The sequence below is a fragment of the Sorex araneus genome, chromosome 2, assembly GCF_027595985.1.
Source record: "Sorex araneus isolate mSorAra2 chromosome 2, mSorAra2.pri, whole genome shotgun sequence".
Taxonomy (NCBI): Eukaryota; Metazoa; Chordata; class Mammalia; order Eulipotyphla; family Soricidae; genus Sorex; species Sorex araneus.
Genome location: NC_073303.1, coordinates 324,887,207 through 324,910,949, shown reverse-complemented (window position 1 = coordinate 324,910,949; position 23,743 = coordinate 324,887,207). Strand labels below are relative to the sequence as shown.

Here is a 23,743-nt window from a genome sequence, read left to right as displayed (position 1 = left end):
GGATAATCCAAAATCCATTTGGTAACTGCCATCATTTTCAATATCGGTCATTTACTAAGGCAAAACTTGTGTCAGAGAGCTAAGGCCTCTAGAGAGATTGATGAATTTAATGATGCAGTGAGGAATCCTCTTGCAGAATATCTACCAGATTTACTCAGAGACCTTATTTTTTTTTTCCTATAAACTCTTTTTTTTTTAATTTTTTATTGTGGAAAGTTACAAAGTTACAAAGTTTTCAGGTTTAAATCTCAGTTATACAATGCTCGAATACCCATCCCTTCACCAGTGCTCATATTCCACCACCAAGAATCCCAGTATAGCTCCACCCCGCCAGAAGATGGATGCCTTTCTGATGTCATGGGAGAGACAGCTCAAAATCCAGAAGGAACTTGTAGAATGCTTAATCCATTCAATTAATTGGATCCCATCTCTCAGATGCTAAGACCAATTTGTCTGAGCTTAGGTGAGAAGTATGCAGGCCATCTAGTCACTGCATTCTTCAGTCTTTTTCTCTGCTTGGTAATCCTCTTATGATGCAGGGAAGAGAGAAACTGAGACGAGGAGTTTAGTGCCCTTTAGAAGCAACTCTTTCTTGCTTCTTTAACTTCTAAGATTATAGCCGCCAAAGAGATGAACTGGGACAAGTGTGTTCCTTAGCCTAACATCAGGAATTTTACCTCATAAGAGTGTTTCTTACTTTAAAGTTCTTGGTCTACCTAGCCCTGGAATAGGCCTAACATAATCAGTAGATGTCATGGAGCTCTTCTGCTCTCAGTTCTCCATTCCATCAACAGTTCCCTTGCTGAACAGTGGTAAAATGGACTAGAGGACAGTTACCACTAAGGGAGGACATGTTCCACGTGTCTCCCAAGGCAGCATGTATCTCTGATGTAGGCGCTGGTCTGATCTTCATTTTCCTTATGGTAAACTGAAGCCTTCAGAGGTCATGTAGCATGTAAATACCAGGTCCAGAACTGGAACTTCAGAACCACACTCCTGTCCACAGTGATCTGTGTTCTCTGTAGGAGATGTAGTCTAACTATGCTGTCAGATTATTCTCAGGTTCCGAACACTCAAGCACTCAAATAGTCTTCATTCTCCACAAATAAGGAAGTCGAGGGGCAAAGATGATTATGCACAGGTCACATGGTAAAATCAAGCATAGAGAAAGTCAGCTGCTCCCAGTTCACCAATCAGTTCTCTTCCATTACACCACACTCTTTAGTATCACTGTATTACTGTCATCCCGTTGTTCATCGATTTGCTCGAGCAGGTGCCAGTAACATGTCCATTTGTCCCTGTCATGTGCTAGTGTAGCCTGATGGCATATTGGGGGCTCTTTCAGGATCAGGAGAATGAGAACGGTCATTGTTACTATTTTTGGCATATTGAGTATGCCACAGGTACCTTGCCAGGCTCTGCCATGAGGGCAGGATACTCTTGGTAGCTTGTCAGGCTCTCCAAGAAGGATGGAGGCTTTTGGGGTGGCCTCTAATCGCCTTTACAGGTGTTCCCAGTCTACGGAATGTAAGCTTTTGGTCGACTGGCATGTTGTAACAATCTGCACAGTGACAAACACACACCTGCCTGCATCTCTGGGCAGCACCTGGGACATCTGCGGCCTCAGGTTGATCTCCTTGAGGTTAATGGAGTGCACCCGGAGGTTGTTAAACAGCTGGCAGAGCAGGACCCTATCGTGAAGGGTCTGTGCCAGATCGAACACCTGCACAGAGTCCCACGTCACCCGGTGGTTGGCTGACAGCACCCCACAGTGGATGAGCAACTATGCACACTGTCATCATGGCTCTTTGTCCAACGACACTGCGACTCGGCCCAGCTGGGTCAGGCAGAGATGCTGCGTTTGTCGCCGTGGTTTCTCCTTACCCCGCCCATGCCGTTCCAACAGCTGGCGATGTCCATCAGGAATCATGCATAGAGTTCCAGCAGGGATCACGCATAGAATTCCATGCTTGATGTGCACGCCACACATTGTCTAAGGCAAGATAGAGAAGACTCTGGGCTCATTGGGACCCAGGAGCAGAGATCCTCTGCCTGCTTTCCCCAGTGTCAGGCCACCCAGGAGTCACACCCATAAGCCACCTCCCACCTGTTCCAGATAATCTCCTCATCGGCCACTGTCCAGAACTCATGGCTGCTTCTCCCAGAAGGGAACATAAAATGAGGACCCCATAACTATGCCAACAGACTCTGTGCCAGGCTGTCTTCATTAGGGGCACCCCAGAGGGGGGTGGGTGAGAGCCCTTCCTGCCCCAAGAGACTCAACCCCGGCAGCCGACCTCCACAACCCAACTGCCACCATGGTCCAGGCCACTTTCCACATGCTCAGGCTGAGCCTCAGGCATGGGTGGAGTCCCACAGTACCCAGGTAATGTGGAACTTTGTGACCTTGGATCTGGGCTCAGTGGGACCCAGGAGCAGAGAGAGAGATCCTCTGCCTGCTTCCCCCAGTCTCAGGCAGCCCAGAAGGCACACAGATAAGCCACCTCCAGCCAGCGCCAGATAATCTCCTCCTCGGCCACGGTCCATAACTCACAGCTGCTTCTCCCAGAAGGGAGCATAAAATGAGGCCTCCATAACCATACCACTGGACTCCGCGTCAGGCTGTTTTCACTTGGGGCACCCCAAAGGGGGACGGGTGAGAGCCCTCCCCGCCCCAAGGGACCCAGCCCCAGTAGCTGACCTTCACAACCCAACCTCCGCCACACTCCAGGCCGCTTTCCACACACTCAGGCCGAACTTCATGTATGAGTAAACATATTCCTAAACTGCGTGGCCGCTTTTGTGGCCACGTGTCACGTCATAAGACACTCCCTACTCATTTTCCAGAATTACCACACCATATTTGATTGGAGGCAAGATGGCGCCGACACCGCCCAAACCCCTCACACGCTCCCAAACCCAGCTGACTATCTTGCCTTAGACAACAACATGAAACTCTATGCATGAACCCTGCTAGAACTCTACGCATGATTCCTGATGGACTTCACCAGCTGTTTTGCAAGATTCAGACAGAATGGCATCCGCAGGGCATGGAGAAACCACAGCGGCAGCCGCAGAGTCACTGCCTGCCCCAGCCCCGGCCAGGCCGAGTTGCAGCGCCATAGGACACAGAGCCGTGGCAGCAGTGTGCGTAGTGGCTCATCCAGCTGTCAGTCAACCACCTTGTGACCTGGGACTTGGCACAGGTGTTTCCTTTAATACTTTTATTTTTATAGAATTGACTTTAAAGGAAATTTTTTCCTTCTTAAAAATTGCAGTATCGTTAGACATATAGCATAATATTACTTTCAGGAATAAAATAAAATGATTTGCTATTTGAGATTAAGTGTTAGTTTTTAAAAGAGTTCAGAGAAACCTTTATAAGTAGTTTCTATAGATAAAATATTATTTCACCTAGAAATGTATTTGTAATGTGTGCCTTACTCATGCATGCAAATGTGTGCATATACACAGTGTTCTCAGAATGCTTCCAGGTCTGGAACTAAGGCAGAAAGGTCACATTCCAGCAAGCACAGAAGCTCATCTGTTCTGGGCTTCCTGAGATGGATAGGGATAGTGCCCACCCAGTCTTGCTAATGCCAGCTTCAGGCCACTCCCAGAAGCTGGTGATGGAGATGTTTGCTGGGCAATGCCCTGCTACTATCCCCCTGACACTCAGCTATTCACACCAGCAGTCCTGCACCCTGGAATGAACATGGTAAGGCCCATATCAGACAGCCTTTGTGAGGAACTGTACAATGCATATCGGTGAGCATGTGAAGGTACTACAGAACACCTGTTAGCATCCCCATGCCATACGTCAAATAGAGCCACAGGATTGGAGCTATAGTCAGAGGGAAGGACACTTGTCTTGCACGTGGCCCACCCAGGTTTAGTCTCTAGCACCACATATGGTCCCCCTGAGCACCACCAGGATGAATGCTGAGTGCAGAGCCAGGAGTAATCCCTAAGAATCAAAACAAACCAAAATAATGAAGCCACAGAGTGCTAGGTAATGGTCCCACGTTCTCACAGTCAATAAATAAGGCCCAGCTTTAAAGCCAGACAGCATAGCTTTAGGAAATGTCCTTTAACCACTAACGGTGTCTCTTTCTGAAACTCTTTCTTCAAAATAATCTTTGTAATATGTGGCAATATATTACTCTCTTCTGTGGTGACAGAACAAAGGAAGGGAAGAGAGGGTGAGAGGGGAGGAGTTCAGGGACAACAAAAACGAGAAATGCTTTGGGAACTGTGACAGTTCTTCCTACTTCTCCCCTAAGAACCTTGTTTGCTAGTCATTACAAGGCTTCCTTCCCACGGGGGATTGCTCCCTGCAGCCAGACTAGCAGGGCCGTGTGAAGCCCTGTGATTTTATCCTCTTGGTGAGAAGCAGGAGTCTGACTCTGCAGCCTCTCACTAGACACCTCACCTAGAGTAAGTCGTTGCCCCATGCCAGCCCCTGAGCCTGCCCTGTGTCTCCTCATTTTCAGTGGCAAGGAAAGGGAAGGAGCAAGAGCTTCCGATGGGCTCTCTTCTCTGTGGGCCCCGAGTGGCCCCTGAGCAGCTAAGGCCCAGTTGTTAGGATGCAGTGATGCAGAGCTGCAGGCGCCAAGCATGAAAGGCTTGTTTGGCAGCTGTAATGATCTTGAAAATGAGTGTTTGGAAACTGGCTGTCTTGGAGATTTCTCACAGCTCTATTTGATAGGAATCCTCACAAAGTGACACACTCCCTTTCCTGATTCCTCTAGGGACCTCAAACCACACTCCTGGGAGAAGGGGCTGACTCCTGGGAGAAGGGGCTGCTGCCTCCTTGCATGAGCTCCTCAGCCCCCAGCCTCAGGCCTGCAGACCTGCTCACGGGCGCTCCGGGCCATGGTGCTGTCATGGACCAGGCTGTGTGCAGGAAAAGGTCACACTCATAGCTGCCAGGGACAGCATAAGTCCCTGCTAGGGTCTCAGTCCGCTAGGTGGATGGTACCTGGCATCAAACGTATGGCTTTACACTGACAGAACATGTGCTTTGAAGCCATGCAGCATCCTCCAGCATCTCTTTGTTCCAGGACTCTGAGATAGTAGGTGTGGAGTGTGGCCTGGACCTCAGAATTGAATGCTCTTCCTTTACCACATTGATTCTAATGTGAAGACAAACTTGGCAGCTCTGGCCTTAGACGCCTCTATGATAGAAATTAAAATCATCCCCCATTTTAAAGATGAGCAGATGTGAGTGACCTTCCCAGCTCCTATCCACCTTAGTGAGCAGAATCCCTGCTATTCAGAGGCCTGGACCCTCCACAGGAGTCTGTGTGGGGTGCGGGTGCCTCATTCTGAATCAGACACTATGGGTATGTCCCCCAGCTTGCCCAAGTACAGCCCGCAGGTTTGTGAGAGCCCTTGCTCCAAAGACACAGGCCACCCTGCAGATAAAAGCAGGCAAGGCTGGCCCAGGAGCTCTGCCCCTCAGGGTTCAGACTACAGCACCTGAGGCACAGCTGAGCTACAAGTTAGAAGTCACTGGTATGAGGGGCCGGAGCAGTAGCACAGCAAGCAGGGTACTCGCCCTGCACGCAGTGACCTGGGTCCAATCACTGACAACCCCCATGGTCTGAGCCCCTCCAGGAGTGATTCCTGAGTGCAGAGTCAGGAGGAAGCACTGAGTACTGCTGGATGTTGTCCCCGTTCTCTGCCAAACAGAAAAAAATTAAAAATACAACCTAGGGGCTGTAGCCATAGCACAGCGGGTAGGGCATTTGCCTTGCATGTGGCCAACCCGTGTTCAATTCCCAGCATCCCATATGGTCCCCTGAGCACTGCCAGGGGCAATTCCTGAGTGTGGAGTCAGGAGCAACCCCTGTGCATCACCAGGTGTGGGCCAAAGAGCAAAAGCAAAAGCAAACAAAAAAAGAAAACATCTCTGTATTTTGTCCTGGCCATTCAGCTTCTAGGCTGCTTTGAGCTTGTGAATTGTAAAGCCACCAACACTCCCCCTATCCCACACTGCTGAGAAATGCAGGTGGCAGCGACCGGTGCAGCCCTGACTGAGGGTCTGATCACAGCTGGGCGCAGGCCAAGGCTGAGTTGTGCAGTAGCCACAGCAGCTGCTGCAGCGCCGAGCGCAGGACCCGAGGAGACAGGCATATGGCACTGGGCTTCCTTAGTGCCAGCAGGTGCCCCCGAACCACTGGCCTGAACACCACTACCTGCAGCTTGGGTGGGACTGGAGGGAATCAAGTGAGCAAAGTGAGTTAAAGGGAAGGAGGACAACTACTCAATGTCTGTCAGCTGTGGAGTACAGAGAAGCTGAGTGATGGGCTTAACAATGGCCAGCAGTAACAGTCCCTGAGACTGAGATTCTGCCTGGAGAGGTGACTTTGCTGAACGGGGTATCCAAGGATTTCTGGAGAGGGGACCTCGAGACGGTGATGGAGGGATGCTGATACCCGGATGATAGATGTGGTGTACAACACTGTGTTTCTGAATACTCACAGTACTGTAAATCATGGTGGTGACATACATTTCTTTCTCCTATTTCTCCTCCTCCTCCTCCCCCTCCTCCCCCTCCCCCTCTTCTCTTTCCTCCTCCTCCTTCTCTCCCTCTTTCTCCTCTACCTCTTTTCCTCCTCCTCCTCCCTTCCTCCTGCTCTTCCTCTTTCTCCTCCTCTTCCCTTCTTCCTCCTTCTCTTCCTCCTTCTTCTCCCTTCCTCTTCCTCCTCCTCTCTTCCTCTCCTTCCTCCTCCTCCTCTTTTCCTCGTCTTCATTCCACCTCATCCTCCTCTACCTTCTCCCTTCCTCCTCTTCCTCTTCCTCCTCCTCTTCCTTTTATTTCTTCATCTTCTATCATTTTCTTTCTTCTTCTTTGAAAAAAGGGATTTTTCTAACCAGATCTGAGGCCAGCAGGCAGCTTGGGCACCACCCACCAGCATGCATAGTCTGAGAATCCAGAGAGAAGCAAACGTCCCTCCTCTCTCTTTTGTTTTTGATTCAACAAAATAATAACTTGACACAAGTCCAAGTAGTTAAGAAGATCCTAAGGAGGAGCGCAATTTAGAAAGGCTCTCAGTGAGCTGAAACAGCTGTGGTTAGCCACTGCGGGATATTCCGGGGAAGAGACGGGGAGGGTGGATTCCCTCTGGGGTCCACCTCGCCAGGTGCCTCTGCATGGCACAGGCGCTGCCCACAGACACGCTCTGGAAGGAAGGAACCCCCGAGCTTCCTTTCTTCTCCCGATGCCTCAGCTGTGGCATCCGGCCGGCTGGTACACAGGGTTCAGAGCAAGCAACTTCCCTGACATTCACTTGCTGTGCTTGGAAAGCCGAGGCACCTGTCCTGCTATAAATGGCCAGGCGGCTGCTTCCTGCTACCGGCGCTGGGGGCACCGTGCTGCATCCCCAGAGCCAGCCAGAGAGGGCAGGACTGAGCTGGCCCGGGGATCTGGAATGTAAAACCCCGTGGACAAATAAGTCTTTGATCCATATTGCAGAGGGGCGTTGGGTTGCCTGACTTCAGGTAGTCAGAGATCGGACAAGCATGATCATTGGAAATTTGAGGATGGGAGGGTTTGTGGTCCAAAATAAGTGAGCATACAATATCAGACAAATAAGTCCTACATTGACTGCAGTGTAATTAGGTAGTTTATTTGATGTGCTATACCTAGTTAACAGTGTTTGCAGTATACAAGGGTGCTTTTTGTTCTCTTCTTCAAATGCAGCACAGTGGACTTCTTAATTGTGTGTCGTTTCATCAAGAATTCTTTTTAGTTTGAAAAGCACCAATATGTTCTGTCTGTAGTTTTATGTCTCTCCGACTGAAGTCACAAAAGGCTACCAACAAAATCCCCAGTCTAGAGACCACTGCCACACCATCTAAGCCGCTTTGTTACTTGACTCTGTGAGAGCAATTAGACTTTCTGTAAGTGAAAGTAAGTGAAAGGGCTGCTGTCAAATCGAATAGCTCCTCAAGTATGCTTGATCAGCTCAGATTCCTTTTATGGCTAGAAATATTTGAGATCAGGCACAGGTATCCATGATGTAAATCATTGAAATAATGTAGATAAGCTTTAGTCTCATACATATTTGTTTTATAATAATATTTTAATAATATTTTATAGATATAAATAATGTTATTTATAAAATTACAAATAATGTTCCCATGAGAGGGAAAAAAATATTCCCAAAGGAAACTAAGATTTTTAGGTGGACAGGAACCATCTTTGTTTCCTCCTGCCCTGTTTGTCTGCTGGCACCTTGCCTAGCAAGGTACTAAGGCTTATCTAGAACCTTAGAATCCAACTCTGCACCACCCATCATTTCTATTAGGAAGTAGCTTAAGGTAACGATCAGCCTGTCACTATGCTAAGACATTGGCCTGCTGAGGTGCTTGCCATTCTGGGAAAGGTTTCTTTGTGAGTGCTTCACTTTGTGAATGTTCCCAATCTGGAAATTTTCCCTTTTACCCTGGATCCTGCATAGGATCATATGATAATCTTGTCATATGCAGGCTTAGTGTGTTTAAGGACAGTACCTGATGTTGCAGGGTTTGCAGCAACACAGCAGCCTTTTCAAACTGGCAGGTAATGAATGTCAAGCAATGTAAGAAAGGTATTGAACTAGAATAACAGCACATTTGATCACATGGTGACACAGCGAGAGAGAGAGAGAGAGAGAGAGAGAGAGAGAGAGAGAGAGAGAGAGAGAGCGAGAGCTCACATCTCTGCAGTCTCTGCAGGGAAGTTTGAAAGGTATGGCATTTGAGACATACAGTTAACCTTTACCAATACTGGGTTTAGGAAAATCTGACTGTAACATCTAGCTGGCCCTACTTATCACACCCACCTTGTTCAGGAGGCAGAAACATAGTACACTGGGTAGAACATTTGTGTCGCATGTGGCTGACTGGTGTTCAATCCCAGGTACCAAATATGGTCATTGCACTACCGAAAGTGACCCCTGAGTGCATAGTAGGAATAAATACTGAACACTCTTGGGTTCCCCCCTCCCACCGCCCAAAATAAAACATGTTGAAAGGCCAGGTTTATTTTGAAGAATGAAATATAAATTTCATTCATAAATTTCAAGAATGAAATGAAAATTTCCCAGTTCGAATTTTCAAATTTTCAGCTCGGAAATGGGTGGAGAAGATTGTAAACAGAAAGATTGGCTTGAGTCAGAATTTAGATTATAGGGTCTACTTCAACATAGGCAACATCTTCAGGAAAGGTAACATCTCCATCTTGAGACTTGTTGTTACTGTTTTTGGCATATCAAATATGCCACAGGTAGCTTGCCAGGCTCTGCCGTGCGAGCGAGATACTCTCAGTAGCTTGCCAGTCTCTCTGAGAGGGGTGGAGGAATCAAACCTGGGTCGGCCACGTGCAAGGCAAATGCCCTACTGCTGTGCTATCGCTCCAGCCCGTTACTGGTGCCCACTTGAACAAATCTATAAGCAACAGTGACAGTGACAGTGACTTCAGGATAGGAAAAACCTATCTTTGAACACAAAATATATATCAATACAGATAGATCACTGTATCGCTGTATCACTGTCATCTCATTGTTCATCAGTTTACTCAAGCAGGTTCCAGTAACGTCTCCATTCGTCCCAGCCCTGAGATTTTAGCAGCTTCTCCTTACTCTTTCCCAACGATTGGAGGCTCTTTCAGGATCAGGGGAATTAGACCTGTTATTGTTACTGTTTTTGGCATATTGAATATGCCACAGGGAGCTTGCCAGTCTCTGCCATGCGGGCGAAATACTCTTGGTATACTCTATCAAGAAGATAGATAGATAGATAGATAGATAGATAGATAGATAGATAGATAGATAGATAGATAGATAAATAGATAGAAAAGAGTAAGCAAAGATAAGACTGAAAATGCTAAATACAAAATGATCTTTAGATGCCAGAGCAAACTAAATTATTATTTAATTTCACAGGCAATAGTTGGAAATAGGAGTTTTTTGAGCAGAGCCAGTTAATGCCTATGGGGATTATACATTGGAAGAGTTGAATAGGGCACCAAAGCAGGAAGTCAGCAGAGCCTGAACTAAGATAGTGGCAGTGGGAATAAATTGTGAGAAAATATATTTTGAGAATTATTTCTTTTTTTTAATTTTATTTTATTATATTGAATCACCATGAAAAAATACAAAGCTTTCAGGTTTAAGTCTCAGTCATATAATGATTGAACCCCCATCCCTTCACCAGTGCACATGGTTCACCACCAAGAACCCCAACATACCCCCCTCCCACCCAGCCCCCACCTAAGTAGCTAATGATCTTCATTTTATTCTCTCTATACTTTGAATACATTCAATATTTCAATAGAGAACTCACTATTATTGTTTGGAATTTTCCCCCAACAATCAGGCCTGCTGAAAAAAAAATCATTTAATAATTTCTTTTCATTGCTGAGAATGAAGATTCTATGAGCGATCGCGGCCGCACGGTTTTGGATTTCTGATATTTTAGTTCAGTTCACAGTCTAGATGCATTTCTGTAAGAAGCCGCTCTGGGTGCCAAAATGGGTTAGAAGACCTCTTGGATCATGGTCTTTAGGAGCAGAGGGTCTGTTTCGAGAGCAGCAGCTCCGGATCTTATCTGGGCCGAGAGCGTGCTGGTAACACCCCCTTCCCATGATCTCCTACGAGCCACAATATTGCAGAGTTCCTACCTCTGGGTGGAAGTCTTAGGGGGTGGCTCTCGCCACATGGATGATGCCACCACCATTTTCCACGCAGAAAAACAGGGTAGATGAGGTGCTGGTCAGTCTCCAGGGGGAAATCCCAGAAAGGAAATCAAGTTTCAGAGGTTTACCTGTGGAGGAGTGACAAAAGGAGTGAAGAGCACTGCTGGAGCTCAGGAGGGGACAGTCAAGGGCAGAGGACAGAGAGCCCTGGGACAGCTCCATGCCCCTGCCCAGCCTCCCCAGCCCCTCCCTCATCACAAGCATTTGCAGATGTCAGGAAGAGCTATAGGTCAAAGGAAACAAATTCTCAGAGGAGCCCAAGGCTAACAATCTTCCACCTAAAAAATCTTCATGTTAGAGGCAGGCTACAGGGGCGCCTGAGTGAAACTGGGGACATTGGTGGTGGGAATGTGCTCTGGTGAAGGGACGGGTGTTCGAACATTGTGTGACTGAAGCTCAATCATGAACAACTTTTTTCAACTTTTTTATAAAATTGATTCAATTTTTTTTATAAAACCTCACGTTAAAGACTTCAGGTATCTGAGGAGACTGTGTTCACACTGGACATTGGATTAACTTTAATTAAAATGAAGCTAGGATAAGACTGAGATGATGGTATTGCAGGTAGGACATTTGCCTTGCCTATAACTGACCTGGATTCATTCCTGGGCACCATATATGTTCCCCCCAAGTGTGCCAGGAGTGATTCCTGAGCACCACAGGGTGTAGAGAGGGGGAAAAGGTGTCATGGGCACATGCTTTGCATGTGGGAGGCCCAGGTTCCTATCCCTGGCACCTCATGATCTTCTGAACACTCCCAAGAGTGACCCCTGGGCAATATGTGATAAGTAGTCCCTGAACACTGATGGAAAGGGTCCCAGAACCAAAACAGAAAAAAATGAAGAAAAACCTGTCATTTGTGCTTGGGGAAAAAATCAGTTACTTCCTCTTCAGGAAAAAAAACTTTTTTAAATCTGATCTTTATGTTGTTTCTGATGTCTGGTTTAATCCGTCTGAAAATTGTTCAGTCTATTTCTGATCCTAGAACTAACTTAACATCCAGTAGAGCTAAAATATTGCAACCCAAATTTTATTACTTATTTTTTTCAGACCTTTCCCTGAGTAGAGACACACAGGAAATGAATGGTTACAGAAACTAGGTATTTGCAATAAATACAATTTGTTAGCTTTAGACAATTTTCATAGATTTTGCTCTGCCTATAAATTAAGTTTTGTTTTATTCTGGGTTGGGGGAAGCATTGGTGATCTAAAAATACCTGCTGCATGTATACCTCAACTTTCATTTTTATAACAGCTTTTATCCACTGAACCAGTCCCATAATTTAAGGAAGTCCAAAAACAAAAACCTTAAACCCTTCATTTCCTTTATTTTCTAAAGGTCAAATGCTGCAAATACTGGCCAGATGACACAGAGATATATAAAGACATTAAAGTCACCCTAATAGAAACAGAACTACTGGCAGAATATGTAATCAGAACATTTGCTGTTGAAAAGGTAAGTTTTCACACTGTTTTTAAATATATTTTCAGACGTTAGTGTCACTGGACTCATTAACTTACCAAAGAAATGTATCTGTGGTCACACCTGAATGCAAGTAGGCCCATCTCAGTGATTTTTCCAGATTGCATCATGTCCTCTGATTCAAGAACAGCACAGTCCCATCTTTGAAGCAAAGTGTTCCCATGTCATAAGAATCTATATTTTGTGACAACCAAAAAAATAATGCCTATTTGTCTCTTTCCTTTTTTTCATTTTAGTCTGGTTTGTGTTTTTCAACCCATCTCTCTTTGTTCACACCTCGATAAATGTTCTTCATGCTGTATATCCATATAAGGTTCCCAGAAGTGACGTCCTGTCAGTGTTGAGACACGGGTCCTAATTCCTGGAACCCCACCCCCGACCTCCTGAGAATTTTCAGGACAATTGTCAATAGTCACTGATTGATTTTCCACATAGAAGGAACCGACCAGAACTTAAGTGATTGATCTTCATTAAGCACAGAACACATGTGCATGAACCACTGCCTCCATTCATCCTCACGCCCATGGTTTTAGCCTTCTGTAGTTGCTGGCGTGGGCTCGGGGAATGCTGTGTTTTGGCTCTCTCTGCCTCATCCCATGTGCATGGATGGGGCTTCTTCTTTGGGAAGCACTGTAGGGCATAACAGGGAATTTGCTTATCCCCCCTCTTTCTGCTGACATAGGGAGGGGCCGGAAGTGAAGCAAACTGCAGTCCAGCCAGAGAAGTGTCACAGGTAGGATGGGGAAAGTGGAGGAGATGTGCCTGACAAATGCTCTGCCTTCTTGCCTTCTATGGGAACACAAGTTTTGGTCTCTGAAGTTCACAAACTTTTTCATTTTTTTATCAAGAACTAATTCTTCCTAACTGATCCCCGTAGTGGACCGAGCAATTTTGTCATGGATTTGTTCAAGGGAAATGTGCATTCGTTCAACAACATACGGGTCCTTTGGAGGACCTGCGTGATAAGTGAGCGGCTCGAGGCAGTGAGTCGCTTGTAGCTTTCCTCTCTATTCTCTATTCTCCTTGTCTCTGTACTTTTTTTGGATTTAGCAAGACGGGTCTTAGGAAATGAAGAAATTTGCATCATCTGCTTATTGGCTAATTTACCCTGAAGTTTAGAACTATCTAGCCTGGTTTTCCAATCCATATTTGTCATGGAATCATAAGGCTGAAAAGACTTTATTTTAATCTGTTTCTTATACTATTTAGCATTTTTCCCTTCGCCAGTCTTTTTTTAATAAGCAGGCAGGAGGCTTTGGAGACTTCAAAGAATAGAGAGTTCTGGTTGACTCAATTCTTAAAATCCTGAACCTTGCACTCTGATGTCTTTTTTTTTCTTTCTTTCTTTCTTGGGTAGGATTGAAGGGGAAAAAAATAACACATGGAGGATTTTTGTATGGCTCTTCGCAAGAGCACTCATCAATAACTACATTAAGACAGATAGTGATAAAAGACCCTCAATATTTTTGTATTCTAAAAAAATCATCCAAAGCCATCACTTAAACATGGAGCTCTTTGAATAATAGTTAGCTCTTTAATAATCTGAAAATGCATCTCATGCTAAAGGATTTGTTTGTTGCTCTTTTTTTAACCTCTTATTGTATTCTCCTACATTTCCAGCTGTTCAGAAATGTTTCTGAAATACCCAGCTATTTTAGTCATCAGACAACCAGCAAAGAGGTGGTGGAAGAAAAGGAAGGATAAGAGCTTATTAAGGCATTTGGGGAAATCAAAATGACACATTAGTGATTTTCTAACCGAGCAATTGGAATCTTTAAGGAAAACAAATCATTAGTACTTCTGTGGAACACTTCTTGTAGGTTTTAAACTTTCTCATTAGAAGAAAATCTTTTTTTAAAAAAGTCAAGCATATACTTAAAAAGTCCTGCAATTCTGATTCTATTTACAAAGCATGTTCTCTCAAGCACCAGAAGGTGACAAAGAAATTTGGGCGCTACTTTGCAAAACATGTAGAGACAGTCCTGGTCTGCCTGGGTCTGTCATTGTGCCTTTCTATGTATCTGACTGCTCGTAGCCAGAGAGTTTTTAAATGGCATACAGTACACACGATCAGTCTGCTCAAAGGTCTCCACAGAGTCCAGAGTGACCCATGAATCGATTCCCATCTGTCCTTCAGAAAGAAAGCTGACGAATAACATCCATTTCTGCATACCAAGATGTTGTGGGTTCCAGAGATGAAAGTAGAAATATAGTCCTGGTATCTCAGAGACACAACATGGATTTAATGATTCATTTATCCCTGCCAATATTTATTAATCATGTACTTAGGGCTAGGCACAAAGTGTCTTATGTTCTTCTTCCCATTATAACACATGGGAAAGTGAAGTGAATATCACCTTTTGTGGATTAATATTTGTTACAATGAAAAAAATCAGAAGCCTCATTTCTCATTGGGTAGTGTTTTTGTAGTGTTTGGTCTATGATCACTGATTACGTTTATGATGGCCACCTCAAACATATTACAAAATAGCAAAAGGAGAATCTGCATGTCAGCTACTGAGAATGAGTGCTGGCTCTGAAGCACTTTCCCTAGCTGATCTTTCCAATAGTGAGCATATTTGAAACTGGAGGGTCTTTGGGGAAAAAGGTTTGCTTCAGCCCAGAATGTGACATTTATTTAGTTTGAAAGTGAGTCTTAGATCAGTGGAGGGTCCATCTGGTGAAAGATGGAATTTGGGACTTTGGGATATTAGAGCTGAAATCTAGCAAATTTAGAAAGGGCAGTTCTTTTAAAAAATAATAATGACATGGTACTAGAGCAGAGAGGGAGCTTGCCTTGTATGCATCTGGCCTAGGCTCAATCCTGGCACCCCATATGGTCCCCCAAGCCCACCAGGAGTGATTCCTGAGTGTAGAGCCAGGAGTCAGCACTGAGTACCACTGTGTGTGACTCCAAAAAATAAAAAATAAAAACCCAAAATATAACATGTACGGGAGAGATAAAATGACCTCTTATCCTCTTTGGCATAAATCAGTATTATTAAAAGCTTCACCACTTCATGATGTTTAGCATCAACTGGAAAAGTCCCCTGCCCCAGTCATCATATAAAAAGTCAGGGGAGGGACCAAGAGATAGTGCAACAGTTTCCAGTTCCCAGCACCACATAGTACAGTGGTATAGTACAGTACACCATAGTACAGTACAATCCTGCAGGCATCGCTGGGAGCTGCCCTGGAGACTCTGAGCACAGCCTAGTAGCATGAGGAACCCCTCACACTGCAGGGTGGAGGCAGTACTGTGTCCTTGGGGCCTTGTATCGAACTGCTGGTCCAATAGTCACCAGTGGGCCCCGGGACATTGAGTATTGCTTGGGAGTTCCTTCCACCACCTCCAAAAAAAAAAAAAAAAGACAGTGGGAGGTTATTTAAGGGACTGCCGGGATTGGCTAAATGTTATATTGGTTTCAGTGAGAAGAAAGGCTTCTAACTACCTGGTAATTTTAATCTGGGTTCATAGAACATATTTAGCAGACGACAGTGATAATTTTCATTTGAATCCCTGATGGCTTAATTCCTTAATGTTTAAACTCCATTTGAGAGTGTGTGATTTTCAAAGAATAATCAAGCTTCAATAGTTGTTAGTTATTAAACTCAGGTATGTAAATACAGTGAGAGCAAATAAGACTTATCTCAAAATCTACCATCATTTGCCTCTTTGGGGGTGGGGAGTGGGCACACCCTTTGGTGCTCCAGAGCAGGCTCTTGGCGCTGTGCTCAGGGATCACTCCTGGTGGAGTTCAGGGGACTGTGTGGGGTGCCAGGGATCAAACCAGGTCAGTCACATGACCGGCAAGTGCCCAGCCACTGGACTATCTCTTTAGCCCCTTGTTTTCCCCTTTTAGTCTTACAAACCACATAATAATCCTGATTTTTTCCCTTTGCTCTTTAAGTGCATATGAACAGTACATATGTACTCTTGAAGTACATCACTTTAAGTCCATCAAGATGGTGTATATGACCAGGATAGTGGGTATTTGATATTATAATAGAACAAAATTGGGCTGGAGAGATAACCCAAAAGTCTGGGTATATTTTTTCATATGCAGAAGCCCTGAATTCAGTCTCTGGCATTGAATGTCCCTGACTACCTCAGGGCATGATCCCTCAATACTGCACCAAGAATAATTCTAGAACACTGTTGAGTGTAGCAAAGTAAATGAATAAATAAATAAATAAAGGACAGATTAAAAGCAAGCCCAGATTTTAACATGTTGATATGGTATTTGGTAAATAGTCATTGAATAAGAAAAGGGAGAAAATCAAATTTTATCTCAAATTGAGCTCTAACTTCAATTCCGTAAGTAATTCTTGTTTTCAAAGGAGACTGTTCCAGAAACATAGTCTTAATACTAGACTAAGAGGAAAAAAAAATGAAGGCTATAAATCAACTTAATTGTTCTAAAGGCAAGAACAAACTTTCAAAGCATGAGTCTTCACTTCTGCCTTCCCTGCAGTTCAATGGCAGTGAGTCCTCTGCCTTCAGATGATTGATGGACCTCATTCCAGTGGACATTGACTTCCCTGGAGATCTTTTTTTGGCTGCCACACAGGCCTGATTCATAGCCACTTCAAAACAGGACACAGTCCTCAGGCTCTGTGCCCCAGCACCTCTTTCTAAACCATTGCACTCACCCAGCTTCTCGATGATGGCAGGAGTCAGTTAAATGTTTGTCCAAATTAAAAAGAAAAATATGACAGATGAGTTGAAAAGGAAAAATTAGCTCTCGGGCCTCTATTACAAACTAGTTCCCTTTTGTTCTTCAGCAGTTTTATTTTGGGGGTGGTGATTTGGTTTGTTTGTTTGGTTGGTTGGGTGCCATACCGGTGATACTCAAGACTTACTCCCAGCTCTGTGCTCAGCTCCTGACGGTGCTCAGGGGACCATATGGGATGCCGGAGTCTGAACCTGGATCTGCCACATGCAAGGCAAGCGCCTTACCCACTGTACCATCTCTCCAGCCCCCTCCACAGTTTTGTCCCAACCGGAACACAGAGGAGCCAGAGCCAGGGCCTTGCATTTCAGTCAGTCACTGCTGTTGAGCACAGACACCTTCGTTCCCTTGCTCCGGTCCCCGTTCTCTGCCTCTCTCTGTGTGTTCTCGCACTTCACACTACAGCAACACACAGGCTGCTAGAGTTGCCGCCTCAGAAGGGAATTTCAGAGCCTCAGAAAGAACCATCCTTTTGCTGGAACTGTACCTCCCAGTTAGCATTTCCCCCCAACATCACCTCCCTTTCCACCCCTCCCAACACCATCCTTCCTGTGATCAGCCTTTCACAGTGCGGGTCCTGTCTAAGAACAATTCTCTTTCATCAGTTCAGAGTGACCTAGCCCCAGGCTTACTGGTCCCGTGATGCTATTCCAGTTGCTTATCAGTTTGATTCTTTGCTCTCTTCCCGTGTCCTGCTGACCGACCAACGGCAGAGGGGCGTGCACGAAATCCGGGAGATCAGACAGTTTCACTTCACTGGCTGGCCAGATCACGGGGTCCCCTACCATGCCACGGGCCTGCTGGGATTCGTCCGGCAGGTCAAATCCAAGAGCCCACCCAATGCAGGCCCATTGGTGGTGCACTGCAGGTAAGCAGGGCCCCGGGAGCTCTGAGGGAAACACAACAGGGAGGGGACACAGGCTCTGCTGGGCTGGTGGGAATGATTGGGAGCCCCACTGAGGTCATGGTTGCCCTTCATCATGGAAGTGCTGATCGCCACTGAGCTTCTTTGCTTTAAAATGCTTTGTTTAAGCCCTGGCAGCTCCCACACCTCAAAGCCACTACCATGCCCTTGGCCAGACTGCCTAGTTAAATATTCTGGATTTTCTGGAATGACATCTCCAAACTCTGCAACTCTGACATTCCAGTAGTAACACATAGATTGGATGGGATGTAACATAGAAGCCAACCAATCTCAACTAACAAAAACACTATCACAGAAGGTTAACTTGCAATGACAGCGAGGATTTAATCCTCAGACAATCCTCAGACAAGGATTTCATGTCCCCCTGGTGAGATACTACAATTTTCACAAATTTTCTTCTACGGAAGTATTTTTTGACCATTCCGTTAGCCATTCAGTGGTAACAAATGATATAAAATAAATTATTGTGGGCCTGCTACTGGGAAAGCTTTGAGGGGTGGTTGGGAAAATTGGTGACAATGATGGGAGGAGGATGACAGTGCCAGTGGGAAAGGTGTTAGAATATTGAATGCCTGTAACAAATCATCATGAAAAACTTCGTAAATCATGGTGTTTAAATAAAGTGGGAAGTAGGTATTTTTTTTTAAATCACACACAAAAATAAATAAAATAAAATGGATTGGGGCCAGGGAGATTATATAAGGGTTAAGCTCTTGCCTTGCATGCAGCTGACCCAGATTCAATCCCTGGCATGATCCTCTGAGCACTTAGGGGTGGGGGTTGCTCCTGAGCAATGTCAGAAATAAACCCTGGACACCTCCAGGTGTTACTCAACGACCCTTCCCCCGCCACACACACACACACTCGAGGTTTGTTGTGTTGTTTTCACCATAAGGGAAGATGGGAAGAGGCGGCCACAGGGCAGTTCCCCCCTTCACTGACACTCTCTTTCATTCAGTGCTGGTGCAGGAAGGACTGGCTGCTTCATTGTCATCGACATCATGTTGGACATGGCAGAAAGGGAAGGGGTCGTGGACATCTATAACTGCGTCCGGGAGCTGCGGTCTCGGCGAGTGAACATGGTGCAGACGGAGGTACTTTCCCATGCATTTGATCCCCACTGTCCCTCTGCGTCCCACTCCCCTACGCCAAGAGGGAAAGACAGATAAGGATTCTCTCTTCAGAATTCCCTCGGAAAGGGCTGGAGAGATAGTAAAGGGGTAGGGCACTTGCCTTGCAAAGGCCAACTGTGGTTCAACCCCTAGCACCCCAGATCCCTGAGTAACCCCTGAGCACAGAGTAAGCCCTGAGTATTGCCGGGTATGACTTCCCCCAACCCCCCTCCAAAAATAAATCCCTAGGAAGAAAAAAAGTGAAATTCCTGACAGTCCTTCCCTCTCAGCCTCTCTTTAAGCCCCTTCATTTTTCCTTTCTTAAACAAAACATCATGAGTCTCCCAGGAAACAGAATGTGCAGCCAGTAACCTAAATTTTCACATGTCTTCTTTGTATCAAAGGACCCAGTAGACTCCCATTATGAAGCATTCAGAGTTTCAGAGTGATTTTTTTCTTCTGATGTCTTAAACTAGACGGTAACCAGAGTAAACCATCCTGAGGAATAGTTAGGCATTTTTACCAAGTGACTCAGGGTATCCTCTGTACACTTAGTTCTCTTGTCTATAAGTATTCTGCCCAATACTCTGGTATCATGGGAATTTACTGAGTTTGTAGAAGTGCTTCAGATCAATGAGTATGTCTGTAAATTATAACTCAAGGTATATCACAGCTTTAAACTTTTGAAAAATGTATTATATTATATCCCTAGGAAATATGTATTCTTACTAAAAATATTTGTTTTAAGTGAGCTTCCTTTCAGCTACCTGAAATATTTCATGAAGTCAAATGAAGGATAAATATGAATTTCTTACATTTTAATTATGCACTAGAATACACACACGCCACTAGGAAATCACTAGGAAACCTAATTCCATTTTTTGAAAACATAGCAGAAACTAAAAAAGCTACTTCCATGATCTTTTTCTTTTTCGTTAGGGATCTGTTTAGAATATTGGGAGGTAGGGGCGGGGGGATTAGGCCCACACCCTACTGTGGGACTTACTCCTGGCTCTACACTAAGGAAGGACTTGGGGGATCATCTGTGGTTCTGGGAATCAAACCTAGGTCAGCAACATGCAGGCAAGACAAGCACCCAACCCACTGTATCTCTCCAGCCCTTGGTAATGTATTTTTAATATCCCTTATCACTGACAAAATTTTTCCACATCCATCTTTCCACATGGTCTTTCACAAAGTGTTGCTTAGCTAAAAGTGAACTGTTTCTCGGAACTAAAAGTCCTTATTATTTATAGAAAGTCAGTTAAAACATAATGAGACTTTTTTTGTATCACAAGTAATCAAAACAGGTAATGCACAGGTAATTAGTAAAGTTTAAGGATGAAACTTTACTAATTAATTATGAGGAAAGTCAGTGGCAGCTGAGAATTAGAGAACTCATTTTAAAATTATGACCTTCTGCACACACACTCAAGAGCTTGTCTTTGATACATCCTGTAATTATTACATTGATTAATGTTTCAAAATAACTCATTCTAAAGACACGGGACTGTTTATTTTCATGGGGATGTCATGTTCCCCTGGACCTGCCTTGCACTTTTCAGTTTCCTAGCAAATTCTTTATCATAGAGAGATGCTTTTTGGCTCTTTCCCTCAGCTGAAATAATAGTTTCCAAATTCAAGGGATCAGAATAACAGAAGTATTTTTGCCATAGTTACTCTAGCATTATAATATTTACCCAAGTATTTATGAGCTGATTGGCTTGAATCATCCTTTAATACTTTGGTGTGGAGTCCCTTTTTTGTCTCTTCCTCTGACAGTAATCCACAGTGGGCCAGTTGGTCCCATGGCAGCTGTCTCTGGTGGTTAACAGGATGACAGATACTAGAACACCCTGCCCCAGCAGTCACATACTTCTGCCTGCTTCCTCTCTGTAGGGAATGAACTGTCTGAGAGACCCCTATTTTGTGTTCTCAACCATGTGGAGTATCCTCCTTCCTTCCACTGCACCCTCAGGTAATTTCAGTTTCTTTGTGATTAACTAGTCCTAACTTCTTTCCTAGGAGCAATATGTATTCATCCATGATGCCATCTTGGAAGCCTGTCTCTGCGGAGATACCTCTGTCCCCGCTTCCCAAGTCCGGTCTCTGTATTATGATATGAACAAACTGGATCCCCAAACAAACTCAAGCCAGATTAAAGAGGAATTCCGGGTAAGTCCCACTGGAGGGAGAAGCAACCAGCTATGATTTTGACTTTTCTTCCTAAGAACTTGTCAGCTCTTGAATCCTTGATCCAACACATATTTGCTCAGCTCTCAGTACTATCAGTATCAGGAGCTGGAGAATTCTTTGCCAGGGGTGCTGTTCCAGTGGGATATCTAGCAGCATCCCTGCCTCTGCCCACTTGACACCAGGAGATTCCCACCACACCAACAGTACCAACTAACAGTGGGCGTAGGTATTGTCAGTGTTGGTTGACAACCACTGGTTTAACAGAGTGACGTTCTTCCCTTGAACGGAGACTCTACTGGTTCCATGGTGTCGGCTGGCTGCAGCCAGACCAAGCAGAGCATTCAGAGCACTTGCCAGTCCATCGCATTTTTCACTGTCACCTTTGACCTAATGGTACCTGACTGTTGACCAAACTCCACCCAACCTTTTATTCCCAAGGGTCCAGCAGTCCAGCCCTAGTCAGTATCCCTTACACTTAGTGCTCAGGATCCCTGGTGGCCTGTGAGTCTAATGGGCACCATCTGCACAAAAATCCCAGAAGAGATCAGAGAAATTCAGATCTTATTGTGCCAATGAGGGCTCCCGGGTGGTATCACCAGGGGGAGGGGTGGTGAGGGAGAAGCTATGTTCAAATAGGCAGCAGAACTCTTAGATCTTCTGCGAGACTAAACCAGAACGAGTGCTGGTGGGTGTTGTCTCACCCAGTGTGCGTGGGTTCTCTGCAGACCCTGAACATGGTGACGCCCACGCTGCGCGTGGAAGACTGCAGCATCGCGCTCCTGCCACGGAACCACGAGAAAAACCGGTGCATGGACATCCTGCCCCCCGACCGCTGCCTGCCCTTCCTCATCACCATCGACGGCGAGAGCAGCAACTACATCAACGCCGCCCTCATGGACGTAAGCCTGCCCAGCCTCCTCAGAGCACGCCCGAAGCCCCTCCTCAAGGGAGGCCTGTGCGCCTTCCACTCATCTCCCTGGTGGCTTTGGTGGCCGTTGTTTAAGATATGAATTATTCTCTCAGCAATTTCAGTGTTTCCTCTTCCACATATGCTTTTCTGTCAAAGCTGATATTCTTGGTCTCTCCGACATCACTAGCAGGAAGTGTTGATAAATGAAACATGTTCTGGTCATTCTCCCAACACTTAAATTTTTAACCTACTGGCCAAAGAGCAAGAGACAGCTATTAAGTCACTAAAGCAGTGGAGTGGGATAATATGGTTTGCAGCATTATTTTCGTTCCCTTTCCTCCTAATTTAGACTGTAATTAACATGGGGGAAATTGCCCGTCAGTACAGATAGCACACAACTCATTACCTCCTGTCAGTCTGTTTACTTCAGGCTGAATGAACATTTGCTATTCAATGGATGGGGAAAGTGAATGGATATTTTCAATGCGGATATGGAAATTTTAATTCTATTGTTGTGATATCAGTAAAAAGGTACTTAAATTTGTTTGAAGCTCTCCGGTGCTATAAAAAGCATGTGTTCCTTTTAAGAAGGAATAAGTAACATAATCACCCATGAAAATAAGCAAACATCTTAGGAGGGGTCAAACTAATTATGCATATTTTTAAAGTTAATTCCTGTCATTAAAGCATGTCTCAGGGCCTGAGTGATATTACAGTGAGTGGGGCTTTTGCCTTGCACATAGTCTACCCAGGTTCAATCTGCAGCACCCCATTTGGTCCCCTGAGCATCAACAAGGGTAATTCCTGAGTAGAGCCAGGAGTAGTCCCTGAGCACTGCTGGGTGTGGGTCACAAAACAAACAAAAATGTATATATACTTTCATGTATATATATACATATATATCATCATCATCATCATCATCATCATCATCATCATCATCATCCCGTTGACAGTTGGTTTTCTCAAGTGGTCTCAGTAACATTTACATTCATCCTAACCCTGAGATTTTAGAAGTCTCTCTTTATTCGTCCTTCCCAACGGTGCCACATTGGAGGCTTTTTCAGGGTCAGGGGAATGAGACCCATGATTGTTATTGGTTTTGGCATATGAATACACCGTGGGGATTTTGCCATGCTCTCCCATGTGGACAGGAAAGTCTCAGTAGCTTGCCAGGTTCTCCGAGAGGGAGAACTAGGCTATAAAATGTCAAGCTTCCGGGAGCTTGGTTTTATAGTCTCTGGATGTTGGCCGTCGATGGGATTACAGGGCGCCAGGGGCAGTTTGTGGGTGTGACCGCCTAGCTACTGGAAAAATGGGGGATCTGGACAGAAGAGGCCCAGACCCAATCCAAGCAGGCTTGGAGATCTCTGCCACGGGTCCCACACACCTGGGTTTCTCTCCTGGTTCCTTCATACATGAGGCTTGTCCGAACATGTGGAGAGGGGCCTTGAGCATGGCTGTGGCTGGGTTCCAGAGGTCCTCAGCTGCAGGGGCTCTGCTCGGGGCAGGGAGGGAAACTCAACCCACCCCCTTTGAGGGGCCGCAGTGAAGACAGCCAGGTGCGGGGACAAGATATATATATATATAAAATCAATTATCAGCCATATTTAAATATATTTAAATATGGCTGATAATTGCCT

The 23,743-nt window shown here is 45.2% G+C and overlaps 1 protein-coding gene across 11 annotated transcripts in view; it reads left to right on the top strand.

Moving 5' to 3' along the window:
- The window catches only part of PTPRM (protein tyrosine phosphatase receptor type M), an 853,909-nt gene that overhangs the window by 806,758 nt on the left and 23,408 nt on the right, over positions 1-23,743 (top strand). For 5 of the 11 annotated variants that reach the window (XM_055126601.1, XM_055126600.1, XM_055126599.1 and 2 more), the window contains 5 exons: positions 12,084-12,200; positions 17,674-17,828; positions 18,844-18,979; positions 21,023-21,172; positions 21,919-22,092. In XM_055126601.1, coding sequence (XP_054982576.1) covers positions 12,084-12,200; positions 17,674-17,828; positions 18,844-18,979; positions 21,023-21,172; positions 21,919-22,092 — 732 coding nt within the window. Of the gene's footprint in view, positions 1-12,083; positions 12,201-12,909; positions 12,961-17,108; positions 17,175-17,673; positions 17,829-18,843; positions 18,980-21,022; positions 21,173-21,918; positions 22,093-23,743 lie in introns of all 11 variants that reach the window. The other 6 variants (XM_055126595.1, XM_055126592.1, XM_055126591.1 and 3 more) reach the window with 3 other exon arrangements.